We start from the raw sequence: 15,212 nt of genomic DNA, 5'->3' as shown, positions 1-15,212 counted from the left end.
CAAATTGTGCCAGATGTGGCCAGTGGTAGTCCCAGGGCTTTAAAATTCAGTTTCTCAATTGAAAAGCTCTATAAAGTTCTCTGAAGAGAGTTATTGTTTGAACCAGGAAGAGGCCTGGATCACTGAGACAGCTCTGTGCCAGTAGTGGCCATAAAGGTTTTCTACTGATGCTGTGAACTTGCCCAGTAGTCTGAGAACTCTGTGCTGAAAACCCATGCTTTGTTTTCTTTACATGTTCCAGATGGGAAAGAAAATTTATTTATTGTAGGCCTTCTGCCATTCCTTTGTAGTTGTTTCCCAGAGACCACAACAAAGTACAGAATTCACAGTGTTTGGGTCTGCTCAGAGATGTAAGGAGAAACTGGGGCTCTTTTTATTATGGGCTCCAAACTCTTGGGGAGGGAAATTGTCTTGGTCAAATTACAGTACAATCATCTCCTTTTATCTCTCCAGGGACATTTTATTGGAAAATTGATGCTGCAGTAGAAAGAAAGCAGCTGGTAATGCAGTAGCAGAGCACATCACCCCTGCTATTTATTATACCTCAAGATTTATTTCAGGCATTAATTTACTCGTTGATGGAATATTTAAAACTATTAATGGAATATGTAATGTGTTTCTCCATATTAGGAAGAACTCATCATTTCCTACAGTCCCTAGGATTTATAGGACTTTCTGGTCCAAAAAAATACCACACTGTCTTTCCATTGAGGTTTTATTAACTATGAAAAGAACTAACACTCTACCAGCACTTACTCTGTGTAGGACATTGACATAAACACTGCAGTTTTACAATTCCAGGAGGGAAATTATGATCTCATTTTGATGAGTAGGAAACTGAAGCTCAGAAATGTTTAGTAACTAGCCCAAGGTCACACAGCTGGTGGTTGAGGTAGAGTTGAATCTGGTCAATACGGCTCTAAAGCCCAGTGCTCTAATCCCTGTGCAGAGACAGGAGAAGGGGGTGAACATTTCTTGATACTCTTAACCTACCTGATATAATGAACAAATGCAATAAGCAGGCATCCCAAGTAGAAGGAGAAGAAGATGAGGGAACTGAGAAGGATGGATTTCACATAAACAGATCCTGAGGGAAGAGAAACAACTTTAGTCAGCGAGTCCTCAGGAGAAAAGAGGACCATGTTTGGGACAGGACAGCTTCAAGGGCCCATCTCCATCACACCCATTCTGAAATCCTAATACATTTCCATTTGCTGCAAAGGCAGCAAAGCTGCTGGAGTTCCCCCAGACTTTATCCACAAATGCCGCCTTTCACAGTCATGAGTACCCAGTGGAAGGTAGGAAGGGACTTCCTGTATACAACTTCACAACTGAGTTCCCTCTCTTTCTGGAAGAGATTTAACAGAATGCTTTGACTGTCTCTTCTATCTCTAAGGTAAATATCCCTTTTCTTATGATGTTTCTCTGGAAGGATGACATAAGCAACAATGCATATGACTGACTTCCTGACGTAGAAACCTTTCTCCATTGAATCCTAGAGCCAACACCGACCTTTAATGGAAGGAACAATGGTCACTTTAAGGTTCTTTGTTCGTTGTAGATTCCAGGTTTGGTTCTCCTTTTCTGGTAAAAAAGAACGAGGCATAGTAGATCAGATACTTGGTTCTTGGCCTTTCATCTGAACAGTTGTTCAAAAACTGTCCACCATTAGCTCTGGTTGTTGAATTTTCTTGTAGCAAGAACTAGAGGAAAACCTAACCTCCAAAGTTGCAGACCATCTGATACCCCTTTGGGCCAAACTTTCAATTTGGCCTTTGCTTGGGTGCATTTTGGTAGTATTGAAGCAACGAGACTGCAGCCCCCCCTTCTCGAGTGAAGAAGGCTCGACCCTTCCTCTGCTATCCGTGTGGCTCAGTAGGCCACAGACATCTGAAGGAAACAGCCACAAAAACAAAAGATGTCTCATCTTTTGGTTTGCATTATTCCAGCCAGTGAAAATTTGTTTTTTGTTATATAGTCATAGAAGCACTTGTAGTTTACCAAAGATCAATGGACCCTGGCAAAACTCTAGACTGTATAATTAAGAGATTAAAGAATGCATAAGCTGAAATTTCACCTAATTGGCAAGGGAACCATGTTAAACTCAATAGTGGACACCCTCTGTGTTAATCATGTGTGGCTCATCAGCTGCTGGGGGTCTGGTTTTCAGTCAACAGCCTGTGCCTTTCCCACAGTGGTTCCTGGGTAGTTACCCAGAACCATCTATCCTGTGCCTATGGGCTCACACAATCCCTGTCATGGGGAGAAACTGTGCCACTTCGCTTTCTTACCATCTTGCCAGGTATAATTTTGGCAACTGAAACTGAGAACTTTGAATTTTCCTTGTACATCGTGTGGAAATGATAACTGCTGATAAATACAGTGGCTCCATTACCAAATTGATCTTAGAAAGTGGACCCTGATATGCTATGTAAAATCATTATTTCATAAAACCAAGTATCTGTTGAGTAAAAGGTCTACTGAGAGTATATACCTCACGTGGTCTGAGGGACTGTTTCTTACCCTGGATAAAGAAAGATCCTCCACAGGCGTAATCTTCAGGCTTTATCACAAATACCACGAAGAACTGCTCACCTGGAAAATCCTTCTTCTGTGTGAGACAGAACAACTAGTGAGAGCAAGAAAGGATAGCAAAAGGGGAGAAAGTCCATGGTGGGGGTGGGGGGAGGCAGGAAGAGAGGAAAGAGAAGAAAAGTGGAGCTCACCCCTGCCCTCTTATTTCTTAGAAAGAAACTTCAGATACCCATGATTTACTCCAGATTTTATCCACAATAAAATAATTGTTACACACAAAAATTTCAAGCAAATAGATACACTATTCTAATTTCACTCTATGTTGTGTCCACTTAGGTGCTTAGAACTGCAATAGGTCCCAGGTAAAAAGTATGTCAATAGCCTGTGTTTAATAATTAATACTTGTATATGCTGTTTTTAAAATAAGCATACTCTAGAGTGTTTTAGGTTCACTATATTAAGTCCTTATTATTTAAAAATCTAATGATAGGGGTGCCTGGGTGGCTCAGTGGGTTAAGCATCTGCCTTCAGCTCAGGTCACGATCTCAGGGTCCTAGGATTGAGCCCGACATCTGGCTCCCTGCTCAGTGCGGAGTTTGCCTCTCCCTCTGCCCCTTCCCCCTGCTTGTGCGCTCGCTCTCTCTCTCTAATAAATAAATAAAATCTTTAAGAAATAAAAAAAAAATCTAATGATAAATGACTTTCCTGAAAGTCACACAGCCACAATTAAGTAATTTAGGTTAGGGATGTGAAGATTTAAGTGAGGAGACCTGAGTGTTAAGTCCTGGCTTTAACTTTCTCTAAGTGTGCTTCTCTGTGTCCCAGTCCCCTTACTCATGAGTGAACAAGAACAGCTATTTGGTGTATCAAAACTGAAGCACTAGGAAATTAAAGCTTAATAGAACTTTTGACATTTGATAGCTAAATTATAATTAACCTCTCTTCATTCCTTGTTACTCAGTAAACGGTATCACCTCACCCTGGAGAACAGACCAGGTTGTAAGTAACTTAGGTAAACACCACCCTAAAGGCAGGGACAGAATCTTTTTGAAAATCTACTGACATGATATATATTCATTTTTTCTATAAAACTGCCATTGAAATAATTTAATGACAAATTAAATGACAAAAGGGCGAACTGCTATACACATGTGATCTATATTCCTTTGAACATATCCATTCTGTCCAGAATGGAAGTCCTCTTCTGGTTACTGTTATAGGTATATAAAGTATTAGAATTGGTTCAATTCCTTTAAATAGATCAAGCTTCACACTAAGTTGGCAACCCCCAATGAGGAGATTGGCATCTCACCCTACCTCTCTAAGCACTCTGTCAGATATGTGTCCCACTGCATCATGGGCTCCCAGGACTTCGCAAGGGGAATGGGGCAAAGCCCATGGCCTGGGCTTTGATTTCAGGAGTAGCGATCTTTGTTTTATTTTGTTTTTTTTTACTTTTATTTTTTAAAAATTTTATTTATTTGAGAGAGAGAGTGAGAGAGAGAGAGCATAAGTAGGGGTTAGGGAGGAGTATAGGGAGAGGGAGAAGGTGCAGACTCCCCGCTGAGCAGGGAGTCCAATGGGGGGCTCTATCCCAGGACCCCAAGATCATGACCTGAGCCAAAGGCAGAGGCTTTAACCCACTGAGCCACCCAGGCACCCAGCAATCTTTATTTTAAAACCTATCATAAAGGAAAGAGATCCAAGGCACACAGTGAATGATGATAATTTCTGGATGCTGGTCCAACAGGTAACCTGACCATAAACTATGTATTTAGTTGACAATAGTGAACACAGAAGTGATGTCTCACCTGCAGGGTGATTGCAGCTTTCTTGGTCATGGACTGATAGACACCATTAAATTCCACATTGTGGTCGAGATCATACACTGGGCACTGTAATGTTACATGAAGGATAAAAAAGAAAGCTTCACGAAGGCCATACTACACACACCACACATTCGGTCTGCATCACAGAGCAAGGGGTTCCTTACTAGGCCAGAAACCAGGAAAACTTTTCTCCAAGTAAAGTCATGAAACAGTCCTCCTAAAACTCGGTGCCTTGACTTTTAAAGTCCTCTCAAGTGTCCTCTAAAGGTCACTTTATATCAAAGAGACCCGAAAAGCTTGTCTTAAAGTGTATGACCCCTTTCCCATTTGTTACTAACACATTATGAGACAAAAAGGGGCTATGGTTACAATAAAATTTTTTTAAAAAAGATTTTATTTATTCATTTGACAGAGAGAGACACAGTGAGAGAGGGAACACAAGCAGGGGGAGTGGACAAGGAAGAAGCAGGCTTCCCGCCGAGCAGGGAGCCTGATGCCAGGCTGGATCCCAAGAGTGTGGGATCATGATCTGAGCCGAAGGCAGATGCTTAATGACTGAGCCACTCAGGCACCCCTACAATAAAATTTTTAAAACCTAGACTAAGCGGTAGGTTTCTATGTTTCTTGTGCAGCCCACAGTTTGGTCTTCCATATTCGTTGTCACAATCTGCCCTCCCTTCCTTCTTCCCTTTGTTTATTTTGGTGAGGGATTAAGTATTCTCTATCTCCCCCAAATCAGTGTCTCCAAACAGATTATCCACTTGTGTGCATAAGATACTGCTTTTATTATTTAGCAGTTTTGCAGGAGATACAGAGTAAGAGGATGACATGGTCCTCACCCTCCTCTTTCATTTGTCCTGGGACAATATAATGCTCCATATTGAAAGGCTGACAAGTTATTAAGACTCACCATGATATTCTGGACTGAGACAACAGAACACGGATAAGCCATTTCAGACTGGACTTTAATGATAACCGAGTCCACATCATCAGGAAATTTGTATAGAAAATACTGTGAATCAGAAAAAGAAATTGATTTGTTAATATTCAAAAAGTTTTACTGTTATGAACTCAAACTGGTTTTACATGAATAGGACTGTTTCCTCTCACATTAGACACAAAGTTCAGACATAAATCTCCATTAATTCAGTCAACCATTCCTCTCACATATAGTGAGCAACAGCTGTGTGCAGGGCTCTGGGCTTTGTGCCAGATATTAGGCACACAGCAGTGAACAAAACAAGGTAGCCATTTCAGAAATGTTGTCATTTCATTTGCTAACATTTCTCTCTCAACTCAACCTTGCTGCACTTCATTCCAGTTTCTGCTGAAGAAGATTCCTCCCAACCCTTTGAACTAGGGATAGTCAAGATGTAACCCGAAGACATTTATTTCTAGGTGATCCTTTTTGAAATAGGAAGCTCCGCTTTGAAAAGCAGATAAGCCTGTTCTTCAAGATTCTTAACAACCTTCCTTTAGGCAAGACCTACCCTTGCCTCTAGACTTCTTGTTAAAGAATCTGTTTCCTGGCTGGAGTGTACTGAGATGGTATTTCTGTTCAAAGATCAAGCACTATTTCGTACCCTGAATTATGTTTACAATTTTGAGCAGTGTGAGACATCTTTAAAATTATTTCTCAGGTATCATCAGGAAGCATTTATAATAGAAAGAAGTTATACCATTTACCCAGATTAGATTATGAATCCACTGTTTATTAACACTGAGTTTTAAACATGTTGCTAATAAATGAAGAAAGGAGACTCCTGTCTAATAATTATAAATGTGGTAACTGGTTGAGAAGCTTGACATAGAGATTTTGAGGACACCAACCAAAACAAGCCCAGCATCCTAGGACTCTAATAAATCTGTCGGTTTAAAGGAGAGACAAAACATGTTAAAACTTAATTTTGTATTCCAGCCTCCTCTTTACCAACCTTATACTGAGAACCAGAACAATAAAAATAGAATTGTTGTCCAATAATCCAAAGCCTTCTGATGGGGAAAAAAAATAACCTCAAGATTAAGGAATGTCATTAATGCGGCTGCTTGGAAGTCTGTTCATGCCTTTTAACAGATGGCAACACTCCCGGGAGCCCACTTCATTCTGACCTTTTATTTTGGAGCTTGATGCATATATTTAACACAGGGCTCTTCCAAAGGTAAATGCTCTGGAATTCTCAAGGGGTATTTTTGGTTCTTAGGGAAGCCAAACTTCGTAAGTCATGAGCATTATGGCGATCACCGTTAGCAATAATGAGTATCGTGTATATTCCTATATATTAGAGGGGTTGGTTTTATGCAAAAATTAGATAGCTATTGAAGCTTTATCTATATGCCAAAATTTTATCAATCTTCTTTATCTCTAAATTACCATCAACCCCAAATAAATATTTTCGACCCTTGCCTGGAAAATCTACTTTTATCAGAAAGAAGCTAATGACAAGTACCCAAAGCAGTGGCTCAAATTCAGACCAGAAATCACCACCTTGGGTCTTCATTACTTACGCAGTTTCTGTAACCTGCTTCTATCAGATAATAAAGGTTCTGTGAGAATGTGTAATAGTTTGGGTGAGTTTATATAAATAGAAAAATCTGTCCTACAATTGAAGAGGATATAAAATTTTGGCCAAAATGGGAACAGTTAATAGTAAGGTCAAAGTTGCATAGACATCAAAAAGTTCTCTTTTTATTAGTTTGTTCTAAGGATGTTTTACTCCAGTTTGAGATTTATATGCAAACTACTTAGACTTTCATATTTACATACCTTTTTAAAAATAAGAGGAAGCTATCATATATAGTCATCACTGATTTTCTACAAACCGGAAGTACACTCTAGCATTCCATTACCATGTTTAGTATAGTGCTGTATGGCACTATTAGACTAGACTCTTTCTATGGTTGGGGTGTAAGTTTTTTCCTCCCTCTTTAGATATCTCCAATTACACCTAGCCACTAGTGCTTTATATTTATTTTTTAAAAATTTCAAATCAATTAATTAACATACAGTGTATTATCAGCGTCCCAGGTAGAGCTTAGTAATTCATCAGTTACTTGTAACACCCAGTGGTCTTTACATCACATGTCCTCCTTAATGCCCATCACCCAGTTACCCCATCCCCCCCCTCCCCTCCAGCAACCCTCACTTTGTTTCCTAGAGTTAAGATTCTCTTACAGTTTATCTCCCTCTCTGATGTCAAATATTTCATGAATTAAGTGGCCAGGAAATGTTGAAGGTGAGAGATTGTGGCCCTCTAATTATGGGAAATTTAGCTCTGAAAAGATGTGTGGGAGCTGGCCCATACAGGTCTGGAGAGCTGATTGTGCCATCTCTTCCCAACTCTGTATTCAAAGACATCATGCTGGCAGTTTGAGATTAGCCAGAATAGAGGTATTTTCACCACAGAAATGGGCAAGTGCTACAAATCAGGAGCTTCTTTCTGGGAACTGGTCGTTCAATATTTACCAGCACATAAATGCTTGTCATAGAGTTACACCAGTATCCATAGATTAAGTTAATCCCAGTTTTAGCATATCTGAAACAAAAAATTAAGTAGCCATGTATGACCTAAGCTATATTACAGCCTACAGAAGATTTACAAAAAATATCAGGACATTAAATGAATCTGTTATAAACTTGCTATCGCATAGACTTTACTCTTTTAGAAGCTGCGAAAGAAAAAAGGAGCTAGAATTGTCCATAGAAAAGCAACTTAAGTGGGAGTTTTCAAGTATTTATTCTGTTTATGATTATGGTTTAATGGAAAGCACAGCATAAATATCTAATTCTTTTCATGTCAGCATTCCTGGTCTCTCTTTATGACAGGAATAGCTAATTTATTCTACCTGTAACACTATAGAAAGTAAAGTCTGTCTTGTTTTCAGTGCATTTCCTGGTCAGTGTACCTGTATTGTGTTTGGCCTTCCACTCCCTGGCCCCCCAGCGCCCATTTTGATTACAAGGTCCCTGAGGACAGAAGTTGCATCTTTTTCTCTTTCACCTCATATCCCCAGCACCTAGTACAGTTGAATACTGTCCTTGGTGCATAACAGGCACGCAGTTTGCTAAAAGTTGAGCCAAGGAACATCTGCCAACAGATGTCATGCCTCCCATTTCACACCAATTAAGGGGATAAGATTAAATGTTGTGTCTAAAATTCAAGTAATATGAACATGTCAAAAATGCAAATATAGCTCAAGCTGTGGAAATTCTAAGGCAATACCACATGCTGACTCTACCCAATTACTGTGGCTTTCTGGAGGGTATTGAATCACGATAACCTTGAAACCCTTCACTTACCTGAGGTTGAGAGGGGCTGGCAGTGAAGTGAAAGGCAACATTTGTCCTGAGAAATGAAAGTGGGAGAGGGGAAAGGGGGAAAAGTGAGAGAGAAGCTAAGTTAGCAAGCAAAAATGATTTATGTAAAAGAAAACCATCTGAAAGTCGATGCAAGGAAAACATTTGCCATCAAACTGACAAAGTAAACTGCATGAAGATTTGCTTTCAACTCTCAAGAATGATCAATTTGGGGAGGGGATCAATTTTATGTCTTTGTATACCCATGACATCATACCTAGTAAAGTAATTACTTGTTTACTTTTGCAGACACTTTTGCCTTTGGATTCTCTTAAGGTTTTACAATCAAGCACAGGATTTAGGTGTCAGAAGTGGGCTGAAACAGAGAGGAAAAGAAGGCTTGAGGTCCTTTTTGGATAATATAGGTCGCACTTCAAAATAATTTGGATGTATCCATGGCAAAAGATCATTATTTTAAACGTGGTGAATACATCGTCACCATGGAAGGGGCCCTGGGGCTAGAAGCATACTCCTGACCCCAAGCACTTCTCCAAATGCCTGCCACACCAGCTAAAATTCCTGTCCATGACTGTGTCCTCTTCAGGTTACACATTGCCTTCTAAGGCCATCCTCTAAAATGCAAATACCACCACAAGAATATGAAGAAGCAGTTTTCTCTCCAGTTGGTAATTTACTATGAACTATTTTTTAAAAAAATATTTGGTTTATTTATTTGACAGAGAGAACACCAATAGGCAGAGAGGCAGGGAGAGGGAGAAGCAGGCTCCCCGCTGAGCAGGGAGCCGGATGCAGGGCTCAATCCCAGGACCCTGGGATCATGACCGGAGCCACCCAGGCGCCCCTTACTGTGAACGATTTTATTAGATATTTTTGTTGTTCTGTGAAAGACAGCAGCAGTCCAGCACTGAGGAAAGGAGAGTGTGAGGAACATGTGGGAAGCATAGCCTTGTAGCAGAGAGGGCTGGCTGGCATGAACACACACGAAATGGATTAAGAAGCTGGAGCACACAAAGACAAATTGGCCTTCTCTATAGTTTTGTAAGGGCTGTTTTTGGCCTTTTACACTTTCTGGCTCCTGCCTCGTCTTTAGCTGCGAAGCTCACTCCCACAAGCCCACTGCATTCTCAGTGCTGGCCCCTGGGGACTAGCCTTTCCTCCCCAACCCCCCAGTCTGGCCTGTATTTCAGAAAACCTGAACCTGAACTTGTCCTGGGGCCCCTTCCCTTGGTGCTCTCTAAAGAGTCTTTCTCTCCACTACTAATTTTCATTTAATAAAAGTTAGAAGTTTTAAAAACTTAACTGAAGATTCCTTTATAAAGGACATGTCAAAACATTTAACAAGTTTATAATTGGAGGCGTTGTTTAGAAGTCATAGAACTTGAGCGCTATTTCTAAATTTAATGGCCAACAGTTTTAGGCTGTTGGCAGACTGGGTGCAGAATTTAGCAGTGGCTGCAATTTTTTGTGTAGCTACTCCCAACAGAAACGATCAGTGTCAAGGACTGCTTCTGTTGAACAATTGAAAACTTGTGGCCCCAAGTCAGCTAAAGAAGGCAAAGTCAGTGTAAAACGCAGTTGTGTGTTGACTCCTGAGATTCCACGACCAGAGTCCTTGGGACCCCATGCTGTGTGTGGCCTCAGTTCTGTTCAGTTGCCAGGTCAGGGGAAAGAAAAAGACACTGATTCTCTTGGCTAGCTACACACAGCAGGAGATGTCCAGATGCAACCAGTTTCCTTTGGCCAGAGATTTCCTTTGTATACTCCCCTATCATTTGAATTCCAGTTGTAAAGCTGAATATATAGGCATCAATATGATTTCCCCCCCCTTTTTTTTAATGTTTTCCTTACGGGTATAATACGTACAACCTTCAAAACCATTATTTTCTTGAAGACTATCTCATTTAAGTCCTCTTTTTCTCACAGAGTCAACAGTGTAGGCAAAATAAACATTGTGTCTGTTGCTGCTGAAACATGTTGCTTCCTTCCCCAGGGGGCCACCTGCCTCAGGTTGAGGAAGGTTTATTTTTACCAAGAATCACTAACCAACAGAACAAAGCTGAGACTCCTGCACACGGTTAGAGAAAGAAGCGTAACATGTTCAACCTGTTTGTTTAAACAAATTAAGCACAGGAAACAAATGTTTATTCAACAAATAAAAACTCAAAAGCTGACTTTGTTCCCTTGTTTTGCTTAGTTTGAGGGAGAGGGAAGAGGAAAGGACCAGATGGTGTCCAGAGAGGTGAGTATGCAGATAAGGGAGACAGGAGAAGAAGAATGAGAGGAGAAACCTATACAGAAGAGTAATAAAACAGAAGAACACGGAAGGGGTGGTGGGAAGAGAGGGAGGATGGGAAGAGAGGCAGGGACCAAAGCTGAGTCGTTCTTGGGGTGAGTACCAGAGAAGACTATAAGATTGCTGGCATCTTCTTCATCCTATGATAGCCAGCCCCTGGCACAGAGGCCAGTGTGTGTGGAAAACCCCCACTTTGTTTGCTGAAGGAAATTATGCCCTATTATTCACTTGGACTATGGACTTCAGAATACCAGTCCCTGTTATCTCCTTACTGCCATCTGTTATGAACTCCCCTCGCTACCCCCAACCCTCCCAGCAACCCTCTGGTCATGGGTAAACTTCCACCTCATCGCTCTGGTCTGAGTATAAACTCCGCATGCCTGAGCTACATCTCACCCTTTCTTGCCTTCTCTAGGACTCTGCTTCTACAAAATTCAGCGGTCCTGTAAATTTTATACACCCTTGGCTTATAAATATACACTAATATCAACCACTTTCAAAATAAATAACAAAAAAAACCCTCTACCCCAACAAAATGCTCTCCCCTTCCTGTATTTCACTCCTTTGATGTCATTCTCTACCTGCTCTCTCCTTCACAAACCAGCTTCTTAAAATCATGTTCTGCTTTCATTCCTCATTCATCTTTTCCTCTCTCCCGTACTGTGAGCATTCTTTCCCCATCTTCCTGAAGTTGTCTTTGGTGAGGGTAATAGTCACCTTCTAATTGCTAACTCTAGTGATTTCATCCTTAACTTTACCTCTCTGGGACATGTGACTCTGACGACCACTCCCTCTGTCTGGAAACTCTTTCCTCCCTTGGGCTCTGTGACACCTGCTTTCCTGGGTTTTCTCCCACAAAACTGCTATGCCTGCTCTGCTGCTTTTGATAGCTCCTGTTTTTCAGACCATCCCTTACATAAGAACGTTACCTGCTGTTCTTGACCTTCTCATTTTCCATAGCCATGTACACTATATATATATCCGATTGCCATAAAAATCACATACATATTCAATTGCCACAAAACTCAGAAAAAATATCAGTGAATCTCAAGTCTCCATGTCCAGCCCAGGGCTATCCCTTGAGCTCCCATCATGGGAGTGTGATCGCCTGCTGGGCTTCTGCGCTTGGTTGGCCCTCAAACACCTCAGACTCCACAGGATCAGAATGGAATGTGCTATCATTTTCCTGATCCCAACCCACTATGGCTCTTGGGTAGTAAACCTCACCAGACTTCTGACATCATCGTTGGAGTCATCGTGGACTTCCTTTTTGTCAACTTCCTCATTTAATTGATCACCAAGTCTTACTGACTCTTTTAGTGTATAAGTAACCCGGATGTGCCTGACCCACCTGAAGTACTGTCTTTGCCCAGTGTAGAATTTGGTAAGGAAAAAATTTGGAAAAGTAATGGAAATCATTATTGTAGCCTATCCCCAAACACCAGAGGGTGATTACATAGTATGACACATGGCAAAATGGTCTAAAAGCCTCTTCACTCTCCCATTTCCTCAAAAAAAAAAATCTACTGAGTGAGATGGTAGCTGCATTATCTCACTCAAGTTTCTCAAAACAAAGACTCAGATCCCTACTTAGAAGGCTGGAGGAGGGTCAGAGCCCGGAAGTACTCAGGTAGGACTGAATTTTTTATTCTGCCACATGTATTTTTTGGCATTTGTGGATTATCCCTGTGTATATTACTTGACTCTTTCTCTCCCTTACAACTTCGTTGCTGCTGTAATATGTTCAGTTCCTAATCATTGTTTACTCTTCTCAATTCAAATAACTTTTCATTTGCTTATTTGTCTCTGCTCTCTCCTCTCTCCAACTCATCTTCCATGTGACTACTCAATTCATCTCTAAAAATCAGATTTGTTTATTTTATCCTGTTGCTTAAAAGCTTTAGTGGCTCCCTTAAACTGAAAGGTGGCATTTAAACTCCCTAGTGCAGGGTCACCTGGGGGGACTCAGTCACCTAAAAGTCTGACTTGATTTTGGCTCGGGTCATGATCTTGGGGTCATAAGACTGAGCTCTGTGTGGGGCTCCATGCTCAGCGCAGAGTCTGCTTGGGTTTTCTCTCTCTCTCTCTCTCTCTCTGCTCCCCCCCATCCCCACTTGTGCATGTGCACACTCTCTAAAATAAATAAATCTTAAAGCAACAACAACAACTCTCTAGCACAGCATACAAGATCTCAAAGATTGAGGATTGGGTGCTACTACCTGTTTCTCTGTGCTCTCTCCTATTCTTCCACCTCAGGCATTATGTGGGCCAGCCTCCCCGAAGCACTTAAACTCAGTCTGCTATCTGTAATCCAGACTTTTCTTCTGAGCATCATGCTAGTGTATAGCCAACCTTCTGCCCAACATCTGTACTTGAAGTTCAACATGTCCCAAAGTGAACTTACCATCTCTTCCTTCCTCAACCTTCTCATTTTCTTAGTGGCACCACCATCTACAAGGGAGGACGCCATCTTTGATTCTCCCGTTTCCCTCACTCCTCATATCCAAACAAGTTTTGTCATTTTCATCTCTCAATTCTTCAGTTCATCTCATCATTATCTTGACCACTGCATCAAGCCTTCTAATTTCTCTGCCTCCAGTCTTATCCCCTTCAAATCCTCCATACAACTATGACAACTTAGACAACTACCTAACTTTCTTCACACCCCTTCCAAGCTCCTCCCATCCCATGATGAGGTGTCGGCCTGCCCCTACAGCCTCTGGCTCTTCCCTGTCTGTGACTTCACACTCCACTTCACAGAATGCTGGTCACTGGAATTTGGGACAATGAGTGGTGGCAAAGCTGTGTGTGTGTGTGTGTGTGTGTGTAGGTGGGTGAGGGATAGTTAGATGGCAGGAAGTAATGCTTTAAGGCAGAATTTTATTTTTAAGACTTGATTGGAATAAATAAATGTTTCATGGAATTGAGAAACATACTTAGGGCAACATAAAAATTTGGTGGACAGTTTTAAACATGAAGTAGAAATAGCATATTATAGTGGGAAGAGCTCAGAACTGGGAGTTAGAAGGAGAATCTAGTCCCGATTTTGCTCTTTCTTAGCTGTGTGTTTGAGTTAAGTCACTTAACCTCTCTGGGCATCAGTTTGCTCAACTGTAAAAATGAGGTAAGTGGATTCAATTTCTAAAATTCCTTTCATTCTTAAAATTTATGATTCTAGAAAAAAAAAATCCTGAAACATGTTTCAGATACCTTCCAGGCTGCCACTCAATAACATACAACAGAAACTGCCATGTTAGGATTTTTGAGTTGATGTTTCAGTGTTTCTTTCATTATCTAGACTTTGGATCTCACCATGGTCCCCAGCTCTTGTCCATTACCACCATCCTCTGGCTTTCTGGGTTGCCAGCAAGATTGGTATGGGACAATCCAGAGCCAAGGAACAAGAGACACAAATATATTTCCATTCCCAGTTACCATCTCTTCTCAGTCTTACTTATTCTCGTCAAAGCCCTAGTAATTGTGTGCATTTTGAAATGTTCTGAATGTCTGGTTGCTGAGGTCAAGTCATGTTATAAGAAGTGGAAACAGAAAACAATGTGAGGGAATAGATTTGCAGTCCCACCAGCAAGCTTATCATTCATTAACACTTGCACAGAGTTGTGACCTTATGATTTCAGTTTCACAGAATTCAGTTCTCCAAAGGGTCTAATTAACCTCCCAGGAAAACCAGCTTGAGAATTCAAGTACACTGCCACCAGGTGACAGCAACAGGTCAAAGACACAGAGACCAATTAGTAAATGTGAGGCTTCTCAGAAGTTCAAACTGCACTCTGTTCAAGGAATGGGCTGCCGCCTCCTTCAAATGTATCATCATGAATTCCCCTATTGTTTAATATCCTAAATAGATTTAAGTATTAAAATAATTAAATGTAAGCACCATATTTAGAAATTACTTAGAGGTAGTGGTTCTCAACTCTGGCTACATGTTAGAATCACCTGGGAAACTTTAAAAATATATATTCTAATGCTCAAACCTCCCTCCTAGAAACTTTCACTTTATTAATCAGGGTGGATTTTATCTACCAGAGAAATTTTTCCACCTTTATTCCCCACCAGGGGTGGGAGTGAGGGGTTTTTTGCTCTTGGAATTATTGTGTCACTTTTTTCTACACCCAAAATTAATGGAGGGACTTGGAAAAAATGTTGTGACTACTTCTCTATCCTAGCCATTCATTCGTCCATCTGTCCATTCATCTGTATGGGTATACATTGTCAAGAA

The 15,212-nt window shown here is 40.9% G+C and overlaps 1 protein-coding gene across 4 annotated transcripts in view; it reads right to left on the bottom strand.

The window, feature by feature from the left end:
- SIDT1 (SID1 transmembrane family member 1) overlaps positions 1–15,212 on the bottom strand; it is a 91,771-nt gene that overhangs the window by 44,228 nt on the left and 32,331 nt on the right. For 3 of the 4 annotated variants that reach the window (XM_032852230.1, XM_032852231.1, XM_032852233.1), the window contains exons 5-10: positions 8,662–8,707; positions 5,275–5,376; positions 4,347–4,430; positions 2,524–2,629; positions 1,513–1,584; positions 994–1,087 (exon numbers count right to left, since the gene is read on the bottom strand). In XM_032852230.1, the coding sequence (XP_032708121.1) occupies positions 994–1,087; positions 1,513–1,584; positions 2,524–2,629; positions 4,347–4,430; positions 5,275–5,376; positions 8,662–8,707 (504 nt within the window). Of the gene's footprint in view, positions 1–993; positions 1,090–1,512; positions 1,585–2,523; positions 2,630–4,346; positions 4,431–5,274; positions 5,377–8,661; positions 8,708–15,212 lie in introns of those variants that run through there. The other variant, XM_032852234.1, reaches the window with a different exon arrangement.

Source organism: Lontra canadensis, unplaced genomic scaffold (genome assembly GCF_010015895.1).
Source record: "Lontra canadensis isolate GAN:19392208 unplaced genomic scaffold, GSC_riverotter_1.0 scaffold6, whole genome shotgun sequence".
Taxonomy (NCBI): domain Eukaryota; kingdom Metazoa; phylum Chordata; class Mammalia; order Carnivora; family Mustelidae; genus Lontra; species Lontra canadensis.
The sequence above is the reverse complement of the archived record's forward strand: the minus strand, read 5'-3'. Positions and strand labels throughout refer to the sequence as shown.